The sequence below is a fragment of the Cygnus atratus genome, chromosome 5 (assembly GCF_013377495.2).
Source record: "Cygnus atratus isolate AKBS03 ecotype Queensland, Australia chromosome 5, CAtr_DNAZoo_HiC_assembly, whole genome shotgun sequence".
Taxonomy (NCBI): domain Eukaryota; kingdom Metazoa; phylum Chordata; class Aves; order Anseriformes; family Anatidae; genus Cygnus; species Cygnus atratus.
In genome coordinates this window covers 19,468,962-19,496,472 of record NC_066366.1, presented here as the reverse complement: position 1 = coordinate 19,496,472, position 27,511 = coordinate 19,468,962, and the positions used below count along the sequence as shown (strand labels likewise).

General features: G+C 50.7%; 1 protein-coding gene across 17 annotated transcripts in view; it reads left to right on the top strand.

Annotated features, from left to right (window-relative positions):
• CD151 (CD151 molecule (Raph blood group)) overlaps positions 1 to 26,617 on the top strand; it is a 32,062-nt gene extending 5,445 nt beyond the window's left edge. For 3 of the 17 annotated variants that reach the window (XM_035552191.2, XM_035552182.2, XM_050711242.1), the window contains exons 2-9: positions 8,333 to 8,444; positions 13,485 to 13,588; positions 14,462 to 14,653; positions 18,497 to 18,571; positions 20,760 to 20,864; positions 21,762 to 21,917; positions 23,513 to 23,599; positions 24,396 to 26,617. In XM_035552191.2, coding sequence (XP_035408084.1) covers positions 13,505 to 13,588; positions 14,462 to 14,653; positions 18,497 to 18,571; positions 20,760 to 20,864; positions 21,762 to 21,917; positions 23,513 to 23,599; positions 24,396 to 24,455 — 759 coding nt within the window. In that variant the 5' untranslated portion in view covers positions 8,333 to 8,444; positions 13,485 to 13,504 and the 3' untranslated portion in view covers positions 24,456 to 26,617. Of the gene's footprint in view, positions 1 to 1,151; positions 1,319 to 2,034; positions 2,140 to 2,719; positions 3,044 to 4,849; positions 4,938 to 6,022; positions 6,889 to 7,249; positions 7,291 to 8,332; positions 8,445 to 13,484; positions 13,589 to 14,461; positions 14,654 to 18,496; positions 18,572 to 20,759; positions 20,865 to 21,761; positions 21,918 to 23,512; positions 23,600 to 24,395 lie in introns of those variants that run through there. The other 14 variants (XM_050711239.1, XM_035552184.2, XM_050711238.1 and 11 more) reach the window with 14 other exon arrangements.
• Positions 26,618 to 27,511: the final 894 nt, after the last annotated feature.

Genomic DNA, 27,511 nt, shown 5'->3' with positions numbered 1-27,511 from the left:
CAAAGTTCACGTTTCCAACCCGGGTTCCTGTGGGGAGCCGGGGAAAGAGTTGTAATGCTCTGTCCAGGTGCCTGTGCTTGGATGGAGTTTGTCCCTGCAGCTACAAAGGGAGAGGTGTGCGCTCCTAACATCTCCTAAGTCCGCAGCACGTTTCCCAAGTGGTTTTGCCCCATAGCAGAGGGAGAGGTGTAGAGGAAGAACCACCTGGAGATGCTGCAGGAGAAAGATCTGGCTGTGCTTTGCAAATGGGTGAGGTGAAATGAGGTCTGGTCCCTCACCCTGGAATGCTTCCCCCCTTGTGGTGGAGAAATAGACAGGAGAAGGGCCGGGAGGATGGTTCCTAGTTCTCACTTCAGGTATTGTGTGTCAGACAGAGGGATGTGTTTTGGGGTCTGGACCACGTTTGGCTATGACCAGCTTGGTTCATGCTTCTAAGCAAAATCCCTCGGTCTGATCGGGTGCTTATGGCTCTCTGCTCGCTGGAGCAGTCTGGTGCACGTGCAAGGTGCAGGCGGCTCCTTACAGGGCTGTGAGAGGGATGCTGGCCTGGCGGGGTGAGGAGGGGGCATCAGGAAGGGTAACGGGGGTCCTTGGCAGCTCATTAGAGACAAACTATGATTTAGGAAACTTGTTCGCAGAGGTTTAGACCTGCGCTGATTCTTTCCTGTTTACTTAGGCTGAGCTCTGTGAGCTGAGGTTTGCAGCTCCCTACAGCACCCAGCAGGCTGGTCACTCGTGGACGCAGCAGGACTGCGAAAAGCTTTGGCTCTTTGGCTCTGCCACTGACAAAACCCACTAAAAATTGCAGCCGAGAGAGGTCCTAGGTAGGAATGTCAGGGAGGGAGTTTCTGTGGTGTGTCAAGTGGATCGCGTTTTGAGCTTTGCTGACCTGTTACCTGCTAATGTGCCGGAGCAGCGGTGCCAGCGTGGTGGTTTTCAGGGAGTGCTCTGATCCTCGGTGACCACAACACTGAAACGTTCGAGAAAAATACGGGGGAAGCACAGTTTGAGTCAACTTTACACGCTGCCAGAGCCAGCCTGCAGATGCCAGCCGTGCCGGCATGTCTGGCATGCCAGCCAGTGAGCGTGGGGTGCTGGAGGAGGCAGGCGTGAGTCACGGCTCATGAATGTCAGCGGCTCTTCTTAGCTCTAGTGGAATCCAGAGGGGAGGAACTCACGTCCTTTGTGCCCCCAGTGTTGCCCTGAGAGGTCTGCTAGAGATGAGATTACTTGCCACAGCCTCATGTAGTCTCCAATTTACTTTGTCCAATTGTTTTCTTTTTTTTTTCCATCAGCAGGACCTTTCTCTGTGTTTGAGGTAAGAGGAACCACCAGGCTGGCTTCTTCGCCTTGGAGCCCCAGGTCGCTGTCTCGTTCCTCCTGCTGAGCAGGGAAGGGATCCAAGCCTGCTGCTGAGCTCCTGTGCTGTGCCTGGAGAATGAGCCTAGCCAAAGCCTGCTCTGTGCATTGCGCACTCCCCAGGGCTTTCATCCTGGCTGTTAACTTCCCAATTGCACTCAGAGTTGGTCAGGGCATTGGGAAACGTGGTTCATGGCTCTCCAGGCTTCTGACAGCGCAGCTCTGAAAGGCAAAAGCAGACACAGCTAGAGGAGAAAATTCTGCTTTCACAAGCTGTACTTTGGGACTGGAGCAAAATTCAGCGTAGCTGTCATAGGGACTTCCGTACTGCATCCATCTCTGTGTGTAAATGTGTTCATTGTTCGCTAACTCATCGGGAATTTGAACCAGTTCTTAAGCAAAAAGAGAGAACAAAGCCTGCTTACTGAGATAAGAGCAGTGAGAGTATCCCGATGTCGATTACCTTACCGTGGTTATATCAGCATAACTCTTATCAAGATATTTATAGGTGTGTGGGTGGGAAGCTGTTTTCCTGTTACGAAGGGCATAACTTCTGCAGATCAGCAATATCCTGACGATTTTTGACTTCGATAACTGTGTCTGGCTAGCCCAGGTCCCTTCTCCATCTATCACACTGATCAAATAACCTTTCTTTCCTTGTGTCTGCGCACCCAGCAGTGGTTACCAAGTCAGGTGCTGCCGCTTCAGTGAGGAGCTGTCGGAGTGGCAGGAAGGTGGCCCTGATGCCCAAGCAGTGCGTGAAACACCCGCTCATTTGAGGTCAGTAACAGGAGGATTATTTTCTGTGCTAGGATCTTCTTGGTTACTTCCAGCGTGAATTTCAGAGTTTTGTTTAAATTCATCAAAAGCGGGAAATGACGTTTGTTTCCCGAGTTCCTCTGTTCCTGGAAACCCTCGAGGGATCTCATTTTCAGAGCGGGCATTTGGTATCGACTGAAACTCAGGGCAAAGCGAAGGTGGTTACTCGGGTGCTCAGGAAACTTTCATCTTTGTGGCTCCTTGCTTTTCTCTTTCTTGTTTTCGATGATTAAGGATTGATGGAGCGTCTTAACTAACCTACAAGTGAACCCTGCTGTGGATTGCTTTTCCCCTTCTGCTTGCTAATGGCTTAGGGTGCCTTGAGAGATGGCTAATGAGTCTGCCCAGCACTGGACATTTGCTGTCTTCCCATCTTTTACACAGAGAGAAAAACGCCCTGATGTGTTTTGCTGAGCTCACAGTGGTTATCTGCATGCTGAGCATGTGCTGGTAACATTTGGAGAGGCTCCCGAGGGAAGGAAATATGTGGTTGCTCCCATCTCTTGCAGTCTATTTTGAGACTTCCTGGTATTTGGGAGTTAATCTGGGGTGTCCCAGACAAGTAGAATGGACTACTTTAAGCTTTTACAATTTTAACCTTTTAAATAGCAGGAGATTAAATGAGATTATATGGTCCCTACTGACTTGAAAAATGACTCGGGGTTTGGGGGGCGAAGAAGTTACGAACTCTTTTTAAGCTTTCCTGTAGTGAGGCTTGTTCGTACAGTGCTCGGTTAACATGAAGGTGCATCGATGGGGATCGTGGGATTTTTCAGCTGCATCTGGAGTCTAGCTGGTTTGTGCTGGCATCTGTTAGAGCAACCCTTTTCCATTTTCTTACTCCTGCCTGCTCCAAATGAAGCAGGTGAGTCTCTGAGAGAGCCTTGGGGAAGCCTGGCACACTTCTGTGGTGCTGATAGCTCCGTCCCCGTTACGGAGAGCCGTGTCTCCTGCCCTTTGCCTGTGGTTTGCTCCAAGCAGCGAGGAGCACCCGTGCGAGCCCTGCTCCCGGTGCTGCTGGGGGCAGCTCTGCGAGCAGAGACCACTGGAGGGAGGTGTTTCAGGGAAGCGGTTGGTAGCTGGGGGCTTTCCTTAGAGGCGGTTGGAGTGTGCTCTGGGGTCAGGGACTGCTCTTTCCCCTGCCCGCAGCATTGGCGAAGGGCCAGCGAGTAACTGCCTTGAGGCCAGCCCCTGCCTTCCAGTTACTTATTCACGTGCTGATGCCTCCCCGGCAAGCTCGCAGGCTGGCCTAAAAACAGCTGCGTAAATGGTTCTGGTGGAATCACTACAGTCTGAGCGAGGGGGAAGGGAGAGGAACGTTTTATTTTTGGCTGGGGGTTGTTTAGTTTTTGCTGCAAGGACGATCCTTTCCAAGGCTTCCCCGTGCAGCATGGGTTGGGCCTGGGTTTCGGTATTGCTCCTGTAGCAGCAAGAGAGAGACGGCTCCGACGGACCGGCCTCGCAGCTCCAGAAAATGAAATGTCACTTAATTTGCCCTTGACCGTGCTTGATATTTGATCTGGCTCTAGTAAAGCGTTTGTAGCTCTGGAGAGGAACACAGCTCCTGAAAGCATTTAATGGTCGCTCCAAAGCAGACCCGTCGGGGACAGGGACACGGGGGATGTGTGAGGGCTGATGGTCAGAAGAGACTCCTCGGCCGTTCCTGCTGGTGCCTGCAGCGAAGAGGTTAATCCCAGGTGCGAGGGTGTTGCTGCATGAGGTGGCTGTCATGGGCAGGAGGGGAAGCTCCTGCAGGTCTCGCTGCGGCCCCGGCTGCGTGCTGCTCCCTTTTCCCTCAGCACGCTGCGGGGTGCATCGCCCCGCTCCTGGTGCTGCAGGTACCGGACCCATCGCCGACACGCTGAGAGCTTGGCTGCGGCACCGCTGGCACCGGCACTGAGCTAATCAGCAACGTGTCTGAAGCGGTAAGGCTGTTACCTCAGTTTCCATTGTCGACCCCCTTCTCGGCTGCTTTTAAAATACAGCCTTTGTGCAGCTGGAACTGCGGCTGGCTGCCTGGGACAGATCCGTGCTTTGATTTCAAGGACTTTGGCTTTGCTCGTTTCCACCACAAAGTGCCAACAGGAACAGCCTGGTTAAAGCAGAACAGGTTTTGCACAGGAATTAAAGGTGGCCAGCTTTTCCTGCGCCTCTCGTCTGCTGCTATGCTGTCTGCAGTCAGGTGTCTCAGGCACGGGCCTGGAAGCGCTAACGGGTAGCTGGGAGGCTTTGTGTTTTACAGCTTCGTGTTCTGCAGAGGTCTCTTCGAGGGCAGAACAGCTTGGCGCATGGAGGATGAATCTTGAGATGCGAGGAGAGCAAATGCACGGCTCTTCTCTGCTGCCAGTGTCCCGTCTGACTCCGGGGAAGCCACTTCCCCAGAAGTCTCTCTGTGCTCCTGTTGTGCTGCCTTTTTTCTTCGGTGAGTTGCCTTGAGGAGGTAAAGGGCCTTTCGGGCAGTGAGGTTATTGAACTGCATCTCACGGAGAGGCTAGAAACCTGCCCCATGGTGACACCAACCACCAGAAAGGGCAGAGCAGGTTTTTGCTGGTGGGATTTAAAACCCAAGCGCTCATTCGTGAGCCAAGTCAGGTGAAGGTGACGATACTGTGGGTAGGTAGAAAATCTACTGGCTTTTAGCTAGTTGCCCTCTCACTGCTGAGATTTGTAGGGAATAAAACTGAAAGCACCTCTGCAGAGGGACTGCAGCCAAGTGTTGAGCAACTGCGTGCTAGCTGCAGCGTGGGACATGTCCTCAGGTTAGTCTTTGCACTGAGCCTGTTTGAAAAATACACCTATTTATAGAGAGAACAAATGGGTATGATCACTGCATTATTTGGAAATCGCTATGAATTCGTGTACAGAATTGCCTGCCTAGCTTCGTGGGGGCCGGGAGGATTATAAAGAGTGTGCTGTCGGTCCTAGCACCGGCGTGGCTGCAGGGAGGGGAGGTTCTGAGCGTGTTCCATGAAAACACCGAGGACCCAGTGGCTTCGCTTCTGAGAGCCGAGCCGAAAATGCCAGCGTAATTAATCGGCAGGGATCAGGAGGAGAGCTGATTCTGCACAAACCGTTCTGTTCAGAAACGTGGCTGAACGCTACTGGTAAATTCTCCGGTGCAGACAAAGCCCGGCTTTCGAAAACGAAACAAAGCACCGTGCCCATGAACAGAGACGGGAGAACAGAGTTTGTAACACCACCAGCAGGCTGTAAGGAGCACGGTTTGCCTTGTCGTGCCTCACCCCGACCTGTCTGAGCTGCTGCTCCTTGTCCCAGCAAACCCTCCTTGCGGGGAGCTCTCCGCTGACACGCACCAGGCGCTCGTTTCTGGCACTTGGCGCGAGGAAGCAAAGAGACGGTTATTGTTCCTCTCCTCAGCTCAATGACGGGTGAAGTGGTTCCTGTGTATAAATAGTGTGAAGTGTTTGGGGATCCTCCGGGATAAAGGGGGCTTTATTGGGCACAAGCTGATGTTGTCGGGCACAGGAGGAGTTCCCATTAATCATGCGCTGGGTGCTGGTCTCTGGCCTGCCTTCCAGCTCCTGCCAGGGCCTCTGTATTTGGAGGGGTTGTTTTTTTTATTTTTACTTTTTAATTTTTTCTCCAGGTTATCAGATTCTGGGAGCAGTGACCTGCACAGCCTTTCTGAGGCTAGCTGTAGATGTTCTTCTAGGACCAGATAGCCTTATCGAGTGGTTTTTGTTTGCTTTGTAGTGGAGCAGTTCTGGAGCACAAACATGCTTGATTGCTTTTTCTCTCTCAATTTCTTTCTTTCTTCCTTTTTTTTTTCTTTTTGAATGGTTATGAAATCGGTTTTGCACTAAGGTCCTTTTATCTTCTACAGCCTTGAAGCCAGCCGTCCCCTCTCCTGGGTTTGGCTGCCCCCTCACAAAGCCCTTCAACACACAGGTACGCGTGTGGAGCTGAACATAAATACCCGTGCCGAGTTTGGAACTGATCTCGTTGCTATTTTTGTGGCGGTAACTCCCTCCCCTGTGGAGTACAGTCTTGAAAGAAATGAGAGGAACAGCTAAGTGATCTTCTCCCAGCAGACGGCTCCTGTGTTGAGGAGCAGGTGTCTCCTTAGGCGTGTGAAGCACACGATTCCTTGCTGGATGCCTGACTTGGGAGAAGTGCAGTCCCAGGGGAGCAGGGTCTGCCGGAGGTGGCCGGGAGACCTTCCCGTTGAACCTGGGTGGCTTTCTGAGTTGTCTCCACCTCTCCCAGGGCCACTGCTCACAGACCTGACAGCAGCAGGCCGGAAGGTGCTGCCTGGTGTTCCTCGCTTCTCAGCAGCCCCCTGAGGCTGGGGTGAGGCCCTCCTGTGCTAGGTGCTCTGCGGGCGAGGCCGGGACTCCCTGCCCTGAGCAGCACGTCATCGTCCCTCTAGACAACGGTAGAAGGAGGTGCAGGCTGCTTCCAAGCTGGGCTCTGGGGAATCTCATTCAGCAGAGTGAAAGATGCTTGGTGTACGTGTCAGGGAGGGGGGACTCGGACCCAAATCTGTTCTGTGTGTCTGTCCCCCCGCGAGGATAAATGAAAATTCCTGACAAGGAGCTTCTCTGCCTGTGACCTGCCTTCCTCTTTACCCTCGAGGCATGAGTACGTTGACCTTCCAGCATGCTGAAATGGAAGACGAAACGCTCAGCTTTGCATCCCGGGTCGTTTTTCCCTTCTGAAAGGGAGCAGCATGAAGCAGACATAAAAATGGTAGGGCACAGGGGCTGCTCAGGGGGAGCCTGGGCTCGCATCTGGTTCTGTAACTTGTGACTGTAGGACATTCGTTTCTGAATGGCATAAGTGCTGGGATTTCCACTGTTTCTCTCCAGAGATTTTCCCGTGGTCTAGAGGCTACGGAGTGAAGTGAATTAGCGTGTTTTTAGCTTTTACCAGAGCATTGCTTTTCCTAGGGAATGGAAGCAGGGGTAAGCCAAGCTGATCGTAAGTGAACGTGTGCTGTCTGTACTACTTCAGAAAAAGGCCTGCAGGAAGCTCCCCTTGAAGATAATAATAAGTTAAAATGGTTATGAGTTGTGTGATCTGATAATAAGTAACCTTTTTCTCTTCCCAGATGGTTTGCAAACACTTCTTTATCCCACCCAGGCAAGTCAGGTAATATTACTGCTTCCGTTTCCCAGAGGGGCAACAGATGAAAGACTTGAAGCCTTAGGCTGTGAAGTGAGTTACTGTCAGGGTGTAGATCAAAAGATCATTAATTCAGTATCCAAATAGAGAGGCTAGGAGACGAATTGCTGTTTGCTTCTCCTCTCCATCCTGCTGCTCACAATTAGAGGCCATTTTCCAGTGCAGCAGGCACATGCAGCCTGGCTGCCCGCCAGAAATGTGGTAAGGCTGTAGAGAAATAACTCTGTTAGGTTTGAAAGCACCTTCCTGAACCTTATTGCTCATCCATTCCGAGGGAGGCACTGTGCATTCACACTGCGAGGGGGAAGCCCTGTTCTGGGAGGGTTGGCAGTGGTGGAGGAATTCGGGGGAGCTGTTTTCCAGCAGAGCCTGTTTTGATAACGTTTCATGGAGTGAGGAAGAAGAAAACAAGTGTCTTCCCAGCACCCTTTTTCTCTGTAGGGGCCCGGTTCTGTTTCCTGATATATTTTCTGGGGCTCCTGAGCCCTGGGAGCAGAGTGTGGATGTGTGCAGTGAATCCTGGCGCTGTTTGCCCACCTCTTTCCTCTTCCCGGGCAGTTCAGAAGCACCTCCAGTGCCAGGGCTAGGAGGGATCACTTCAAAGCACTTAACCCCAGCTAGAGCACCCCCTTGTACCTTCGGGTCTTCTTCCTGAGCTTTCTCGTGGAGTTTCTCCTGGGCCTTTTGGACCAGAACGAGCTGTCACCGTGGTGCCTACACAGCCTTGACAGAAGCAGTGGCAGCATTTGCAGAATGCAGCAGACACGAACATAGACCTATTCTGGCAGCTTCCTGCCATCAGAAGGTCTTCACCGTGCAGTCTGGCTCCTCCCCATTATCCGGTGCACGCTTTCCAGTTTAATCAAATGCATTCATAAAGTGTACTCCGAAACCATATGCTCTCTGTTCAAAGGAGTGCTTAATGGCAAAGCATCTTACCGTGTATCAATTCCCGTAATAATCCTTCACGTAATTCATGATTCTCCATCTCTCTTCCTTTCTTTTTCAGCTTTCCCAGATCTGGCAGAGGACCAGAGCTAGCCAGAAGAGTGGGTGGAAAAAAGGCACTTGAAGAGAACTGAAGATTTGCACTGAGCTGTGGGTTGCTTCGGTGGGGAAAGGTCAGTGTCGAGGCCGTTGACCCCTGTTGGCGAGCAGTTTGGGGTGGGTAATGGCACTTAGTGGTTGTGTAAATCGGAGCACTTCACTAAAAGCTTTGGAGTTCCTCTGCGGGGAAGGTTTGATCTAGTGGCTTCTTGCTGCTGTCTGCGCTGTGCGAGATGAGCTGGCAAGTTGATAAGCAGCTGGAGGCCGTTTCGAAAGATGTTCCCGCCGGGTAGGTGAAGCAGCAGTGGCAATAATTTTGTTTTTGGAGAGGGAACTTGGATGGAGAGGTCATGTTTTCAACAGTTGGAGCAGGGCCTTGCTGGAGAAGGAGGTCTTCAGTCAGTTTGCTGAAGACAGTAGGTTGCTGGCCCACAGCTGCATTGCACATGCTGAGGAGCGCGTGTTTGTTCTGCTCCCGAGAGCTGCCTCAAGGCCAGAGTTATCTGGCCCAGCTCAGATAGATTTCAGGGCAGTTGTACCTTGCCCTCCAGGCCAGCAGCATGCCTGCAGGCTGCGTGAGGTGGCTGTGTTTGCAGGAGGCAGGTAATGTTCGATTTGCAGCCGTCTGGGAGCTGCGCTTTAGTAGCAGCGTAGGTGCAGCAGGATTTCCTTCGGCACATCCTTCTTGTGCGATGGGCTACACTTCTCCTTGGCTTACTGCTGGCATTTGGTTATGGGGATGAGTGCAGTGTGAGGTGTAGGACCTTCTCTTTTGCCCCAGTTCATAACAATTATCTATAAAAGAGACAGCACTGACACATCAGATACCATTTTTCTTGCCATCATTCATTATTTTTAAGTGTTGATTTACTTTTTTATTTCTTTTCTTTTTGGTTGCTTTTAATGGCCTGTGAGCTATTTCATTTGCTTTGGCATCGTTTCTTTACCATCCATCAGATGCTGCTGCAGGGCAGGGTCTGCAGAAAAAGCCTGCAGCCCTGGATTTCTTTGCTGTTTAATTAAGTACTGTACCTGTGCAAGTCGAGGCAGATGTACCGAGCAGAGTCTGCGATGACTAAATGAATGTCTAGCCAGCAGGAGTGTGCGTGTGTGCCTGCCACGTGCTTGCTGAGCTGAGATGGAGGTGCGTGCCTGTATCTGCCTTTGGGTCTGCGAGTAAAAATACAGTGCTCTGACGTGGGATCGCAGAGCAAGCCCCGCCGTTGAGATTTTGGGTGCCTCAGTGCAGCCAAGCAGCCGTTTGTGCGGTGCTTGTGTTGTGCAGAGCTCAGCACCCAGAGCTGGAGGTGCTCAGCTTCTGGTGCGTTCCTGTTGTCCCGTCTGTCCTAAGGATGAACTGTCATCCTTACTGTCGGGATCAGTAAGATGAGAGCCCAAGAAAATCAGGCCGTGGAAGGGTTTCACTTTCGAAGTGCCCCCTGCACTCTTGCACCGCATGTTCTTAACCCACCTGGGAGGCTGTGGCTTGGGGTCAGACAGGGCAGGCTGAGCACATACTCTTTTCTTTTTTCTTTCTTTTTTTAATTCTTCCTATTTTTTTAAGATGGTCATACAGTCTTCTCATTGTCAGTATGTATTTTACTAACCCCAGAAGAGGTGGTTTCGGTTCACTGGCCAAAGTAATCTATACTGGCGAAAGCACTCTGAAGACAGTAGGTCTTTTGGCACTACACCGGTTGCCTGGAGCCTGTCGTGCTCACAGGTGGCATTCCTCTGGCTGCAGGGGTTCTCACCTCCTTACGACATCACTGGGTTCAGAGAAGTTTGGGCCTCCGGCACAGGGGAGGAAGAGCAGAGGCAAGGGACAGGCCTTGCCTAAGGTCGTGCAGGAGGCAGAGCAGAGAATTGCATTCGAGCTGTTCAGCCCCTAGGTTTTTGAGCTAATCTTCCCTCTGTTTCGTGTGCGGTTTCTGGCGCCCTGAGTTTTTCCCTTGTTTTTTTTCCTCCCACCTTTGTGCATTTTGTTTTAGAGCATCATTTCTCATTGACACTTAGGTTGTGATGTGTGAGCACAGTAGGAACTTGCTCTTGATTTCTGGCAAATAAACATCAAAATACCTCTTTTGGTTGTGTGACTAAATTACACTGCGTTTCTTTCCCAGATTTCTTTTTAAATTTAGCTTCCTGATGAAGCTACTGTCTATTGGATTGGAGCAAATGGACTTCGTTATGGAAGTGCTTTTGGTCTTTTAGCCACTTTTTCAATTAGAAAAACATTTCCTGTTATCAAGCTCATGTCTAATTAATATGTTTTTATGCATCTGTAAATACACCCCTGTGGCAAGCCTCACTGTTTTCTGTTCACTGGAGAGCTCGTTTATAATTATCTGGGTGATTCAGAACAGACCTTTGCCTCCGTGTTTTGAAATAGAACGCAGCTGTGCGTGTTAATTAACGTTGCTTGCTCTTGTCTGCTTTCGAGAGTGCTCCATATGACTTCTGAGGGTCTGTTACCAGGATGACTGAGGCCAGGAGCCCCTGCCCACGCCGCTGAACGCTGCTCGGGGCCCGGAGGCCCCCCGTGTTCACCAAGGTGCTGTGCTTTTTGGGTCTCGTCGCCCGTAGCCTTACCCCAGCTGTAGCTGGAGAGCGCGGTGAGGGAGCAGCTCGCTGGGGGAGTCGGTGAGCTTGCAAGGGCCAGCCAGTGCCACCAGCTCTGCTCGGGGCTGGGGAGGATAGATCAAACAGGAGGCAGCCCTGATTGCTCTCTGATTCATGGCCTGCCATCCCCGTGTGAATCACCGCGCTCTGTAAACCCGCAGCTGTTCCCTGCCAGTGTGCTGGAAGCAGATCAATCCTCTCCTCCCAGCAGCGACGCTGAGCCACCTGAAAGGCACCGTGTGCAGTGCTCGGTGGAGCAGGACCTGCGGTGTGGAGGCGAATTTCAGGCTCGCGGTCATCTGCCTGCAAGTAGAACCTGAGCTGTCAGCCTGCCTGGTCCTTGCCCTTGCTGCTCGGTCGGATTTCTGAGGTCTCAGATCAGGAAGAGGTGCAAGTTTCTGTTCCTTGCTAGGGCCCAGCACCTGCTGCATGATAATCCATGAAAATACCTGTGCTGGCTTCTTTTGGGGGGGCATGTACTTTGAGGGGTACCTGTTTTGGGCTGTGCAGGTGTGCGTAGCTGTGGGAGCTTGTCTGGCTGCTGCCGTTCCTGTTCCGTGGCTAAATGGAGCCTCTGGGAGCTGTAAATCTGTCACCTTTCATGAACAAGGCAGCTTCTCATAGAGAACTGCAAGTCTGTTCAGAGCACACGGTGCCACCAGCATCCATTCCTTCCCCCTGCCCCAGGCTTCTGTGCTGCAACGTGGTAATTAATCAACGTGGTAATTAATCGGAGCGTTGCTGGAGTTCCTGATCCTTCCAGAGGACCGGGAGTTATTCGCCTTGATACGTGCCACCAGCTCAGAGCTGCTCTCTTCACCAGTGAAAGTCCTTTCTGCTGCCAACTGGTTTGTCAGACACTGTCCTAGAGAAAAATGGTCGCTTGCGGAGGGCGAGGGGGCACAGGTGGGACCGCTGGGCATGTTCTCACCCTCACGCCCCCTGCTAGCTTTAGTAGTTTCTAAAGCACAGACCTGCCTGGGGTTTCTGAGTGGGCTGGAGTGAAGCAAAAGGAACCAATTTCCTGCAGACAAAATACAATTATGCTGCAGAATTGGCAGCTGCTCTTCCTAGCAGCAAGCCAGGCTGTAAAGCCAGATGTTGGGAACGCAGCAGGGGGGCTCACGCTGAGCCCAGCTCTGTGCCTGCCTGCTTCCAGGGAGCTCTCTGGTCCAGGACAGCCTTTTACTCTGATAAGCGTGCAGGGTCTTCAGAAAGAGAGAAAGCGACGTGTTCGTATCATTCCCCGCTGGCTGGGAGGGGAGGAAGAGGATGGTTTTTTGGGTTGAATGCAGCTTTTGGGAAGGGAGAGATGGTGAGTATTCGCTTGCACTTCTTCAAACTTCACAGAGCTGACAGGGATGCTCTGGGCAGTGCCTTTGTCCTGGCTGCCCAGTCAGGCAGTGGGGAGGTTTGCTTTTTTATTATTTATTTTTGCATCAACAGGAGGCAGCGAAGTGACGTGGAGCTGTACTTGCTGCAGACCTCCGTAGGTGAAACCAGCTCAGAGCACAGCACCTCTGTAACGCTTTGCCTGGGGGCTGACCCACCACAGACTCGGGGTGGTTTGGTACCTGCAGTGGTGGTTTATGCTGTCAGATCGCCTGAAGCCAGTGGTTGTGTTGCTTCCTCTTTAGCAGCTGGGAGCAGTACCCCAGGAGACAGCCGGCTGGTGAGCAGGGCTGTGAGAAATAAGCAGAGTGAAGATGGGGACTCATTACTCCAACGTATTGCTGGGGTTCAAAAAGGATAGGGCGTTTGGGTGGATAACAAGCACATTCCCAGTCACAGTCGTAAAGGTTAAAAATACCCAGAACTTAGGGGGAGATCTATTTAAGGCAATTGTGACGAGCATCCGTGAGGAAAGGAAATTCTTTGGAGACGGATTATTCCGTAAATGCCAAAGACAGAGTTTCTGTCCCCCCCTTCAGAAGTAACAGTGCGATGCCGCAGTCAGCCCGGTGTTGGGGCGTGCTGGGTAACAGCTCTGGATTTCATTTACTTTAAGTAGGAGGAGGTGAGCATGGACTATAGTGAACTTCCCTTACAGTAGCCGTGATCAGAATTGCTAAAGACCCAGTCATGGTTTTGGCTTGGTCTCAGCAAGTGCTGGGCTTGCACCACGGTAGGTCTGATCCTTCCCCCACAAGTATTAATCTTAAGGAAAATGAATCTCCAGAAGTGACAGCAGAACGGGGAGACAGGAGGAGGAGGATGGCAGCACAGGAAGGCCACATGCTGGCACCATCTGCCTCTCTTTCACACTCCGTGAGGGCTCGTGCTGTGTAGGTCACTCGGATGGATACAAGAGCTCTTCATGTGAGTGAGCACTGCCCAGCATCCCTGAAGTCACTTGAATGGCTCGCTCGCTGTGTTAGTTCAGCTGAAGGCTGGAAGTGTGAGGTCTTTGCAGCAGGAGAATAATGCTGCCCTTTAGGGAGGAGGGGCATGATGACTGACTGGCTTCTCAAACTTTTTTTTTTTTTTTCCAGGAGCTATCTAAGCCAGAAAGATGCGTGAGTACACCGAAAAGAAGGAAACATGCGGGACCATCTGTCTCAAGTACTTGCTCTTCATCTTCAATTTCTTTTTCTGGGTAAGAAGCTTCAGCCTGTTTCAGAGGCGCTACGGTTTTGGTGGCAAGAGTGCAGAATCATTGGCTTTGAAGTCTTTGGCAAAAAGCTCTGACATCAGTGGAACCCACACTTCTTTTGGTGGGATGAAATCCCATCCCTTGGACTTGCCAGCCCAAGCTGCAGAAGTTGTGGTGTGACACTGGGGCCTCTGACTGTTTATAGGTCTCCTTACAAATTATAGAAAATAATGCCTGAAAAATACCATCTCCCTGCTTTCTTTTCACCTAGCTAGCATTTGTAGAGTTGGCTGAGCTCACCAGAAACGACAGGAAACCCTCCAAAAACATGACACGTGCAAAGAGAGAACAGAACGGCTAACAGTTGGGTTGGTTTCTCCATCTTCACTCCCTGCAAGGGTCAGAGTTTAACCAGCTGGGCTCAAAGCTCCTTGCCTGCTTTCTCCCTAGATGTATAACGTATGAAAGAGCTGTGGGGTGCAGTTGTCATTTAGTGGGGGTCAATATTGCTCCTTGCTGAGCAGTGGAAAGCTTGCTGGTAGGTCGCACCCCGAAAGCTGCGGCACCTTTTTGTGTTTGCCCAGAGCAGCGTCGCTCTGTTTGGGAAGGCTGAAGTCTGTGCATGGGCAAGTGCTCCAGGTAGCTTGCACCTCCTCCTGCCTGGGGTGCACAGCTGGCCTCCCTGAAGCTCTGCCCTCGCCAGGGCACTGCTCACCATCCCAGGGAGACCTCAGGGGGTCCTTCCTTTGGTGTGGGTTGTCTTTGGCTCGGGTCGCAGAGCTGGGGCACATTCTGGTATCTCAGTCGGTCGCTTCTGGAGGCGAGGAAGTTCATGCACTGGATGCCCCTCATTCCCTTGCCTCTGTTTTTATGCAGCTGGCTGGTGGGGCTGTGATGGCAGTGGGCACCTGGACCCTGGCTGAGAAGAGTGACTACATCAGCTTGCTCTCCTCCAGCACGTATTCAGCAACTGCTTATATTCTGGTGGTGGCAGGGGTGGTTGTGATGGTTACTGGCATCCTTGGCTGCTGTGCCACCTTCAAAGAGCGTCGGAATTTGCTAAGAGTGGTAAGTTTTGCTTTTGGGGGCTGGGGTGGAAGGTTCTCCTTGTTTTCTCTTGAACAACGCTGGGAGGGTGGGGAAACATCTTGGTTGTGTTCCTCACTAACCCTATTCATTTGTCCTAGGGCAAATGCCACTAAGGTTTCCAGCTCCTAATGGCACTGCTGCCTTTGTCACAGGTGGTGGGGTCTACTGCTAGAGCCTTTCCTTTCATCAACCCAAAGAATGCAGTTACCACTATGTGCTTCAAAAGTACAAAGCGTAGCCACAATGTCTATACTGCATGTGAGAAAGTCTGTTTGGATTTGGCCAATTTCAAATAGTGTGGCTTTCGTCTCTTCCTCCTTCCCTGCCTGTCCCATATTCTCTTCCCATTTTCCAAAAGAAAAGGAAAATATGAGGGACCTGTAAGAAAACTGACTTTAATGACACTGGGTTCAAACAAAATTAACATGTTTTTTCATTGTGTTGCCAAAAATAAGAAAGTATTCACTGAAAATTTTCTGTAGTGGCAAAAAAAAAGTTTTTGGTTTTGCTTCCTCAAAAAAGCCATTACGTCTGGATAATTTTATGCTCTTCCTTGTGTTACTTCCTCGGCACCCTGCTCACCCACCTACACCAAAGTTTTTACCAGCCCTAGGGTTTCTGTTCTGCTTCCTTCCTCACAAATCTCCTTCTCAGTCTGGAGCATGCAACATTCTTTAGTAGCTGAGCTACAGCGGCGAGCACAGCAACAGTCAGTGACTCTTTGGTTTCACGGAAATGAGAGGATGCTGCAATAACCCTTCACCAGCTCCTTCAGCTTTGCACGTCCCTGTTCACCTGACTGTCCCATTTCCCCTCTTTAGTTTGGAAGAGGAGCAAAAAGAAGAGCCATGAGAAATCCTGACATTTGTACCGCTGCTTTGAAGGCTTAGTAATTCCTGTGAGAGGCACAGTAGAGCCAGGAATGGAAAATAAAACATGGAGAAGGACAGAGGGAGTGCTTTGCTGATGCTTGTTCGTTGCGCTCCTGGTCTGTAGCAGTCCGTTTTGGCCTTTCGTTGCTTACTTTCCATGCCAGAGGTTTCCCTTTGTCTTTTTTTTTTGCCTCAGCCAGAAGCTACAGATGAAAATCCGGTGGGGTTTTCTTTGTTATTCTGCCCCAGAAAACTAATACTTGTCTCTCGAGAACAAAAGGTCACTCTGAGTCCTCACACCACGCGTCCTTTCAGAGTGGCTGGTCGCGACAGGCCTATTGTCTCTCTGTGCTTGCGCTCTGCTTCGGTTGCCAGTGAGTAATGTGCACAAGAATTAGGGCCGTGCTTGCCAGGGCTGGGTGAGCCTGGCTGGGGGCCTGTGCCAGCTCTGAGCTCAGGCAGCAATCCTAACAGCTTCACGGGGTCTGTGCCAGCCTGTCCCAATTTCTCTCGGTACCAGCGGCCCATGTAAATATGGGAGGGAATGGTGTAAGCGGCTCTCCTCTCCCCAGTGCCTCCTTGGTGCTTTTAAAATCAATTGACAGCTCTGGCTGCTGTTTGTGAAATGTGTATCTGGTTGTTAGTTCGGTGTTCTGCTGGAGCCTCAGCAACCTGGGATTTTGTCAGCTGCCTAACTCTGGGTTTTAAGGGCTCACTTAAAACTTTTTGGAGAACTTCGTTACTCATCACTCATAGCTGTGCTACTTCTTTGTCATTGCTCATTTTTCTTCCTCGTGTCCCTCCTCAGCCAGGTGATGCATAGAGGCTCGGGCAGCAGACGTGGAGTCTCTCACGCTGAGGTTGCCCAGGTGGCAGAGGCAGCAGTGATCTTCAGACCTGCTCAAACTTCAGCTCAGATGCCGAAGCTGCTGCCCTGCTCTCGAGTGAGCCATTTCAGCAGTCTTTGTTAGGCAAAAACCAGGTTCCAGCCAAGTCTACTACAGGCCTTTGGGTGATCCCACATTTCTTACTGGTTTCCCAGCTTCTTGGGGAGGGAGCAGGGCATGTCCCTGCAGCGCCCCACCGGAGCAGGCGTACTTCTCCTTTCAGAGCAGCCCTTGGTAAGGAAGGCCCTGTGATTCCTGGTGAAGAGCAGGGTGGGCAGCCCCGTGCTGCCTGTGTGTCCCCAGAGTGAAAGCTGCCGCTCCCGTATGTCAGCAGGACCCAGTGTAATAGATACCTGAAAGGGGCCCTGAGGGAGAGACGGGGCTGAGATAAGGCTAATGATGCCGTGTATCAGCGGAGACGGGTTGGATGCGTGGGTGGCAGATGCACTGCCCTCCCTCACGAGGGCTTACAGGGGCCTCGTGACTCAAATTCTCTGAGGCCCGCTGGATATGCGTTTGTTCCTATCCAGGGTAAGCCAGCAGGATGAGCCGAGCTGTGGTGCCGCAGCTCGGCTCCACCTGAATGCCACTGACGTGACGACACGGAGTAGGGAGGGCTATCTAAAAGAAGCTTTGCAGTTCATTGGTTGTGCTCAGCACCCTGCCACCCTCCTTCCATGGCAGAGAGATGATGTCAGGGCAGGAGGGCATAACCATGTCCCAGCAAAAGAAAGGAAGCCTTTGTGACAAAGCACCCCGATCCTTTCTTGCCCCTTTCAGCCTCCTGTGAGTGCTGGGACCAGCCTTTAGCTATCCCACAGGCTGCTGGGTGACTCATTCCCCTGGTATGAATGGGTACCTTGTACAAGGGTATGCAGAGGCTTTCGGTGTTCAGCCGGGGCAGAGCGGGGCTGGGGAGTGAAAGCTCGAGATTGTGTGCTCAGATTAAAGCCTGGCCTGCAGATAAAATCCAGCTGGCCTTCCTCTGCAGCTGCTGAATCCCAGCAGGGGGGAAAGAGGAAACCTGAGCTGCGTTTGTGTCTGTGTCGCTTCAGTCCTGCAAAGGAGCTCAGAAATACCTGCCTCTACCAGGCAAAGAGGGGCGCACAGTGCGGAGAGTAACCCTTGTGTGACAAAAATCCACCTTGCTGTGACCAGGACTTAACTGCCTTTCTGTGTGCTGGGGAGAGATGGTTTCACACCTAGCTACGCTTAATGGGGGCTGTTTGCTTCGCCCCTTGGGAGGAGACATTTCCTAAGCTCAGGGTAAAACAGAAAATGGGAGATGTGTTGTTTGGTCTGTCCTGAGTGGGACAAGTCTTGCAGGGAGTCTTTGCACGAGGTCCTCGTGGAACTGGTGCCTCTTTTAGCTTCATCTACAAAATGATGAATTTAGTGGCAGTCATAGAACAGCCTGGATCTGTAAAGTAGCTCCCTAGTTCTAGTATAAATTCATCCGCTTCGATAGTGCACGTTAGCCAGTGCTTGAGTCCCACAGAAGTCACTTGGAAGACAAATCCATGCTTTAAACTTGTGCTTATTCAGTCTGCTATATCCTTGGTGAAACGGGCCCTTTGTTGGCTTATGGAATCACCATTAGAACGTGCGTTTCTCCATAGTAACTTAATGAAATGCCCTAAACAGTATCAAAACAAGCAGAAATTTCAGATATTTTTTTTTGTACTGATGTCTGAAGCAGGTATTTTCTGTGACATTGAATGTATTCAGCAGGTTATCCAGCAACCACTCTCTTCTGTCCAGTGATCTTATCTCAGTTGCCTGCACTTTTCCATTCTCTACATCCCTCTGGCTGTGCGAATTCATCTCGCGCTTGCTTCTGCTTGTCTACAGTTACCATGTGTATGGTTTTTTTTTCTTTTCATCTGTGGGATTGTTGCCTTTCTACCCTGTTGAGGTCCTAGTCCCAACTGGTGCCTTTGAGAGCTCCTGCAGAAAAGCACCAACAAAGACAGTGTCATGCATTTTGCCGGCTAGTAGTAAGCCAGCTCCAAGCTTCTCCTCACGTTCTGTTCTAACATCCTGCTTTTCCCGTTATTTTACAGTATTTCATATTGTTGCTGTGCATCTTTCTCCTGGAGATCATTGCTGGAATCCTGGCCTATATCTACTACCAGCAGGTGAGTGGGCACAGGTCATGGAGACTCAAACCAGGGGCAGAAAACAGGGGTCATTGTCCCATTTCTCCAGCCAGAATTGGCCTTTGAGGCTTGGGACCTAGGGTCTGACTGGGGTTCATCTTTCTACCTGTCTGTACTCACTCACCACCCCATACAAAAGAAGGCCTTGGATTATTTTACTGCTTCTGACAAAGTAATGGTTATACTTGGGAGGCTGCTCAGCCTTGCTGCTCAGCTCCTTCCTGTACTGGCAAAGATGGTTCAGCTGCTAGGTCCTTTCAGGTCATGAAGTTTTTGAGGGCTTTACTTCACCAGCCCAGCTGAGGGGCTGGAGAACAGCATGGACTCCCAGCAGCTGCAGTTCTGACTTGGCAGGGTTGCAGTTGCAGAGAGCAGAGGCTTAAATCATCGGTTTGGTTTCAAAGGGGGTTTAGCCACCAGGACACAAACAGCCTGGGAAATTGCTCTCATGTCTGGAAATTGATTGGAAAGGGTGAATTAGGATTGTTGCCAAGTGGCTGTCTGAAAAGCAGCTGGACATCCCATCTTATTGGCTTTGCTGTTAGGTTCCTTGCCTTTCCCTTTTATTTTGGGACTCCTGTGCTTTGCGTCACCAAGATGGGCACTGGCACTTTGTGAGAAGCAAAAGAGAGCTGTAGGTTCGCTTGTTTGATAGTAGCCAGGAGGGAGCAGTGGAGCAGGTGTACATATTTAACTGGGAAAGATCAATCCTGGGAGCATGGCAGGAAGCCAAGGTCTATCTGTGCAAAGCCACTAGGTTCATGTATGCCAAAGGATGAAGAGGAGCTGATCCTCCTTGTTAGGCTGAAATAAGGGATGACATATTCAGAGCTGTAGCCTTGAGTGCTTTAATTCACTCAGGGGCATCTCTGATCAATAGCTGCACTTTCCCCTTGCCCTCTGGCTGACAAATGCCTCTTTTTTCCTGGTTGCAGGCCGCTTGCTGTTTGCCACTGTTTTTATTTTAGCCCTTGCTTTGGTATCTAAGGCTTGCGTTTGTGTGTGTCTAAACTCCTTTTCTTTTGTTGTTTGTGTTCCATGCTGCAGTTCTTCCCTGTGAGCCTGCAGGTAACCACTTTTCTCCCAAGTAATAATTCTGCTAATGGACTCTCCTCTTTATTTGCTTCTGATGCCTTCCAGCTGCTGAACCTCTTGCTTTCTCTTTATTACATTAAGTCCTTTGCACTTCTGTAGAGCTTCCCAGCCCAGGATCTCAAAGCATTTTGCAAATGTTAATGAATGAAGCCTCATATCATCTCTGTGAGGTAGGTGTTGTCCCCACTTGACACATGGGGTTGGAAAAAACAGTGTATACAAAGGAAAATAAACTGCAGACTGTATTTTGCCCGGTTCGGCATAACGAGATGCCTGACCTTTCATTTACTACTTACCATATAGAATAAAAGGTGTATAGAGAAGCTATCTCTGTAAAGAAGAATTTAGCTAGATTAAGAGCCTTCACAGGAAGAAATGTTTGAATCCAATCCCCTGAACATGCCAGTGGTTTATGACAGGAGTGTTTTCAGAAATTATGCACTTAAAAAAAAATCAGACTTCATCTGTCTGGCTTTACAAATTTGTCACCGTTGTCAAGAAATGCCTCGGAATACTCTTGCAATCACTCCCTTAATCCCCTCCTGTGCCATCCTTTTTGATGTCGATGCGAGAGCTATTCAGACCACATGGCTTCAGTCCAATGTGCCCAGGACTCTCTTCCTGCTCCTGAATAGACAGATTGGGTTTTAGTATTTTGTCACAAGCTTCAGAGACAGAAGACTGCATGTGGATCTCATGGACACATTTGTATTCAAGCAGGCACAGTTTTTGTATTCTGTTCTAATGCAAGCATGTCTTGGCAGTCTCTCTCGCAGATGCGAGGTGAGGACCTGCATGGTGATGTGTAGCACAGGCTGAAATTTGTCCCAGAGGCACCTCCTTCCAGTCACAAAAATGGAGGCATGATCTTTAATCAACTGGAAATAAGCTCACGTGCTTCCTGGAAACCAGTCCAGTCCGACCTTCGAGGAGGACCTTGAAGGAAGCTGTAGCTTCCCCAAGGCTTTCTGTTCTCCTGGGCCAGAGGCAATGAAACATGCAGGGCTCTGGGTCTCCCTGAGGGGTGCTGAGCTTGCCCTGTGATTTTATCCCACTTGTCTCTTCTATTCAGCTGAGTATGGAGCTGAAGCAAAATTTGAAGAACACCATGACCCAGAAGTACCGCAAAGAGGGAGAAGAGAGCGTTACCAGCGCAGTGGACAAACTGCAGCAGGAGGTGGGTAGCGCTGGGGCTGGGGAGAACGAGTGCAATTGCAGGGCTTAAAACCAAAAAAGCCACAAAAAGCTTAAAACCACAAAAAGCGTTGTGAGCTCTCGTTATCCAGCATACAGGCTGCTGCCTCTGCCTGAAGACAGGCTGGGTGTGCTGCAGGGCCTGGGCTGCACTACCAGCAGAATTGCATGGGGGGACTCTCTGAATCGCATCCCCAGTAGGATGTACGCTACACTTGGATTGCTCCCAGAGTGAACTGGAGCTGCCAAGTCACTCTGACAGCTGTTTCGACTTCCCACATTAAAGCTTTGGAAAAATTGCCGACATTTTTCATTAAGCTCTTCAGTACCCCAGAGAGCAAGATGTAATGAAAGAAGAGCATTCCTGCTGCTGTTGCTAGCTGTGCCTGGCTCAGGGATGGCTCAGGTTAGGGCTGTCACAGGTCTGACAGGCTTTTTCGCAGAAAGGATGCTTGTGGGCAGGCATGGGTGCAGCGGTTTCAAAGCGTGGGGCCTGCTGTGCACGGTGCCCTGTGACCAGGTGCGTGTGCGATAGTAACTGGTAATTAAACTTGCCCTGTTATCACTGCTGGCGCTCTCCAGCCGGGTAGTTAGGAGCTGAGGCAGCTGCAGGTGCCCTCTGGTTGCACCCCAGCAGTAACAAAAAGTCACAGCTACTGAAAGATGGATGAAGCTGCTATTTAATGGCCATTTGGGCGACCGTTAAAACAGAGGTCGCTGATAATTACAGCAGTCTAAAAGAACCCACGCCAGTGAGGTTGTTGGAGGCTCCAGCAAAGTCTCCTACAAAGGAGGATGCAGCCCAGGGCTTGTGGGGAGGCTGGAGGGAGGAGGAAGCTGCAGTGCTCGTGGGCTCAGCCTGTGCTCTGTGTGCTTGCAGTTCAAGTGCTGTGGCAGCAACAACTACACGGACTGGGCTGACAGCGTGTGGATCAGATCTTCCGAGGCCAGTGGACGGAAAGTCCCAGACAGCTGCTGTAAGACGATAACCGACCTGTGTGGCCGAAGAGACCATCCTTCCAACATCTACAAAGAGGTAAAAAATCAAAAGGGGCTTCAGAGCCTCCTGTCACAAAGTACGTGAAGGTGGTGGGCTGGAAGTGAGGGCGTTGGGTTGATGCTGCACACCATCGGTGACTTGTTTCTCTAGTTGAGCATTCAGCCTTCCAGGCTCAATCTGAAAAGCTTCAGGGAAGAGAAAAATAAAATAAAATGGAGGAGTCAGTGTGTCTGGGTTCCTGCATGCAGGCTGCTATTAGAGAAATGTGTGTTCATGGCTGCCAGTGTGGGATCATAGCCAATGCCCAGTAAATACGGCATGGGATAAATGGTCTGCATTTCACAGGTGGGGCCGTGGGCTGGGCAAGGAAGATATTTCAAAATCTGTCTCAGGACTGCTTTTGGCTTTTTCAGGGAACCTAATTTGTAAGAGAGGATTGCAAAGGCAGTAGAAAAGAGACTTTGGGAACTGGGAAAGAAAGCAAGGAGATGTTCTGCACCGCTTTATTAGATAAAGAGGAAAATAGCAGATTGTATTTGTTATTACAGAGTATGCTGGTGACGGGGGTTGGGAGAGGTTGTTGCTTCTGGCAGGAGACTTGGGTTTGAGCCCTCCATTTGGTACAGCTGCTACTTGGTCAGGGACAAATGGAGATAGTTCTGCTCCCTGAACGTGACAGGGATTCGACCTACAGCATGAAGGAACGGGATATGAGGAAGGAAGAGGGCTCCCTAGCAGACAAATCAGGCCAGTTCCACAGTCAGGACTGAAAAGAGGCTGGAGCTGGGCTGGAGGGGCTTGTTTCTCTTCCAGAAGAAGCAAAATGAATCCCAGAGGAGCTGAGTAGCTGCTCCCTACAGTTGAGGAGGGCTGTGGGTGAAGAGAAGGCCCCTTCAGAGCAGGTATTTCTTCTCACAGTCTGTGCTTTGAGCATGGCTCGGAAGTTAGGAGGGTGAACAACATCTGCCATTAAGCCAGGCAGCTCAACGTCTAAGTCAGAGCTCAGAACGGATTTTATTTTGGGGAAGAAGAAGAAGAGGGTCAGATCAGGACGCAGGAGCAATTGTTTCAGATCAGGGCAGCTGGGGCTAAGTCTCGATCTAGTACAGGCATGGGAAAAGAGAGGCCTTTGCCATCCTTCCCCGGAGAGCTGCATGCTCGCTCCTTCCCTTTCTGCCTGTGCGTGTGTAGGTGTCTGGGTTCAGTGTAAACTCCTGGGGCTGGAGGGCCCCCTGCACCCTTGGGGCACTGCTGCAGCCTACACAGTAAATCCCCCTGATGTTACCATGGAAAACCTGCCTCATTAAACAGTTTAATTATTTAAAGGGAACTCTTCCAGAAAATTCTCTTACTGCTTTATTTTTGCCTTATGACAACAAAAACTTGGGCCTGAAACTGGGAGGGTAAGATCACGCTGCCAGCCAAGGACGCAAGTGAAAGGCAGAGGCAGGCAGCGCCTGGCTTTCCAGCTCCACGCTAAAACTTATGGCTCTCAGAAATAACAGCAGGAGGAATTAGGGTGCTCACAGACACTGCTTTTCAAGGATTGCAACTGCTGTCTTAAAGTGAGGCACAAGGAGTTAAATTAAGGATTATTTTCCCTGTCCCTCCTCCTCTCTCTCCCCTTGCAGAGCGGTTGTATTACCAAGCTGGAAAACTTCATTCAAGAGCATCTGAAGATTATCGGTGCAGTGGGGATCAGCATCGCTTGTGTGCAGGTAAAAGGATCGCGTGGAGTTTTGGGGTTGCTGGGCTGAAGTTAAAGGAACCCTAGAACTGAAGGATGGGAAAAAAAAATGGAACACTTCAGGTTTTTCCTTGCCTGGCAAAAAGAAGCTGCCATGTAAGAAGTCGCCAGCTACTTCAGTGACCCCAAGATTCACTAGCTCCACAGCAAGAGCCTCCTCTGCCTGTCTGTGATACTTCTGGCACAGGAGAGACAGATTTCTGCTCCAGGGCCGTGAGAAACGTAGTGCTGGCCGTGGCTGGTGCTTTGGCAGCCTGAGAGAGACCTCTTGTGGGGATGTGCCATGATTGCCCGTGCAGCTAAAGAGCTGGAGGAGTTTCCTACCCCAGTTCATTAGCTCTTGTTAAGTAATCCACAGTTCCTCCCCTGGCTTTGTGGCACTGAGGAGTGGCACTGTGGGTCAGCGAATGATTAGGGAGGAGGAGAAGGGCAAGGGGGGTAGGACGTGGATGCTGCCACTCCGTTTTAGGGGGGGAAGGCAGCCAGAATATTCTCTTCTTCCAGATGCAGATGTGTCTGGGAGTGGTTCGTCTTCCTTTCTGTCCTGGCAAGTAGCCAAATTACATCCTAGAGAAGCTGCTGGTGATTAATTACGAGGATTAGCACCGATTATGTTCTCTCCTGTTCATTGCAAGCTGGAGAGCTGTATCCCCAGGCCAGAGCTAGTTTGCCACTCCAGTCTGGGGCCAGACTGTTTGCAAGCTGCTGCCTCCACTGCATCCATTCTGTTTTCTCATGCGTTCCTCTCTCCTCCTTCTACCCTGTAGATCTTTGGGATGATTTTCACCTGCTGCTTGTACAGGAGTTTGAAGCCGGAACCATATTAATAGCTGTGGGAACTCTGTCAGCTCCCCCTCTGCCACTCCCTTAGTGCCTGCCAACCTCACTACCCTCCACCATCACCACAGAAGAGTCTGCAGCCTGAGGACTTGGCTCTACCATTGAATGCCTCTCGAACAGCCTTACCTGCCCCTTCAGGGGAAGGTCACCCTCCTCGTTGTGTTCAGGGAGTTCAGCAGGTCCTCTTCACTGTCGAAACAAAAGAGCTGCGGATCTTCTGCTGGAAGCTTTAGCAAAGCAGTCCCTTGATTATAACTACAAAGCAAGATTTATCTAGGGCCATTTCTCTTGGGGCTCTGCCTGAGCCAACACAAAGGTATCAGGATGCTACGCAAGAACCACGGTTCGCTCTCTGAGAAGTGGCTCAGCATCACCGGGCATTGACTATGAGGACAGATGATGTTTCTGCGCTGAGCTGGAGCCAGAGCTGAGTCTCTCATACACTGAAGATTTCTCTCTCCCCCCCTGCGTGTGCGGTGAAGTCCTAACACAGCTGGTCTCCATATGAGAGGATGCCTGCCTGGTTGCTTGGGGCACGAACTGCACTCCCTGCTGCTCGGGAACACAACTTGGTGCGGCTGAAATCTTGTCATGACTCCGATGCTGCCACAACGTGGGTGCCTTAGGATTTCTCAGCAATCCTTCCTCCTCTTCCTTGAAGCTTCCCTGCAACACAGTGCCATCGGGAACCACAAGAAGCCTGCTGCCTCCTTGGGCTTCTAGATCAAAGACGTTGGACTACTTTCTAATTCTTTTAGGTCTGGTCTGGTTTAGGTAGTGGCTTCCAGTGTGAATGAGAGAACTCACGGTTGTTTCTTGCCTACCCCCTGCTGAGATTTGGTGAAGAGCTGGTCTGTCTGTGGAACTGAGGTGTCTTGCTACCACTTGGCCTGTTTGGTTAGTGCAAAGACCTTATCACGTCTCTTGCATGTTGAGACACACCCTGGGCTCGACGGTCTAATTAAAACCTCCAGGCTTGTTCTCTCTTGGGTGGGAAATGAATATATACAAATGTTGTATCAGCCTCCAAGGAGCTCATTAATCAGATGAGGGTTTTCTGGCTTTAATGAGATCTAGAAGCCGGCTTTCCAGACCATCTCAGCAGTAACCATTAGAGTCAGCTTCACCCAGTCGCCCCAGTGTATTTAGTAAATTGGTAGTGCTGGGTTTAACTGTCTGATTAATTAAATAGATTTAATTAACTATTATTTCTGCACTGGGATCCTGGATACATACAGGACATAGACATGACTGTTGCCGTTGACTTAGTGCCACTGTCATGCCAGCCTGAATTCATAGGATCTTCTGTGTCTCTCCTGTCCCAGGGGTTTGGGTTGTTTTCTTCCTAATTGTCCTGGAAAGGGTTCTCATCGGGAATCTTGTTTTCACCATCCCAGTAGGCCTGGTACAACCCTGAAGCAGAAAGGGCTGCAGGGATTTGAAGTTTCTAGGCTCTGAAGACAAGCCCTTTTATGAGCAAAGTAATTTATTCACTCTCTTGGCCTTTTGGTGGTGCCCCGTCCCTTGCCAGCAGGCAGTTAACACCTGCAAAATCACCCATACCCCTAAAGGGTTTTGCAGCGTTGTGGGGGTTTTGATTCACAGAGCAGAAATCCAGGACTGGCTCCTGCGGGGAGGGGCGAAGGGTGACAAGTTAAAATTCTGAGCAGGTAAATCTGAAACTCCCCCATCAACATCAGCACCGTGAAATAATCCTTAACACTAATGCGAAAAGAGAGGTGGAGGAGCGGAGCTGTATCCTTGGTCCCACAGCAGTGGGAAAGAGGGGAAAGAAATCTAAATTATTGTGTAATGATCTAAAGGAGAAACCTCTAAATTATTTCTTGTTTTATATTCAGGTTCCTGACAAGTATTGACTACTAACTACGAGGAAAATATTGAGCATGTTGCTTGAAGCAATATTTCTAGTTTCTTAAGCATATCTTCTTAGCTGCCTTTGCCTGTTCCCTTGAAATACATTGTACGGGGTTGGGAGAGGCTAGGAAGAATGAGATAGGAACAGCAAGTTGGCTTGTGTCCACTGAGTCGTTTTATACTTTTTCTCTGTGTAATAATATTCATTGCTTTTTTTTTTTTTAACCCAGTTTAAGTTGCTGGCCAATAGGAAAATAAAGCTTAAGATTCTGTACTTACTCCGTGTAGCAAAATGAAGGGGACAACGTGAGCCGTGTGGGTTTCGTGGGCTTCTCAGTTCCTCGAGGACCTTGCTGCAGGATGAACGAGGTTGTGTGTGGGTGCTCTGTGCTGCTGGGTGTTTGCCCTCCACAGTGTGGTGTTGTCTGTACCTACCTTGCACGACAGATGTGTGAAAAAGGGAGTAGAGCTGCCCTTCGCTATCCTTTGGGATGTCAGGTTGAAAATTACTCGTTGCACCTTTGAAAAGTAGCTCTATCCAGCCAGGTGGAAATGCCTGCCTGCAGCTGGTGGGCACGGCCACTCGGTGGCTCTCAGGGCTCAGCTCTGCCTGCTGTGATTTCAGGTCCTGTAATTCAGGTGGCTCTGATCCAAGCCGCTTCCCTCGGTGTCGCCAAGCCCTGTGCCACCGAGCCTCTTGCTTACCTTCATCCTCCAAGCCTCAGCCGTGTCGCTGCTGGCCCCTGGCTAACTGGGCTGCCCCTGGGACGGGCGGCGAGGTAGAGACCCGCTGAATGCACTTGGCTGGAAGCAGGAACCGCTTCATTTCCCCCAAGGGGAACTGAAGCCCCCCTTCTGCAGGGCTGTTGTGGGGTGGCACCTAGGAGGGCTCTAGCACGGTGTCTTTCAGCACAAAGCAATTGCTTGAAAGCCATTTCGTGCGTTCTTGTTTGAATTGGCTTCTGCAGTGTCTGTGGTGGGGCTGCAGCCAACATTTCACAGCCTCCCCCCGGGCTGTGCAGCCTTGGGCCCCTGGGTGCTGCCATCTCTTGAGGCACGAGCCCCAGTTTCTCTTTCCTTCCCCCCAGCCCTGGAGATTTGGGCTGCACAACTTTGCTGCTCACAGCAATTAGCTCAGCTGATGCTCTGCTCTCGGTGCGATGTGGGG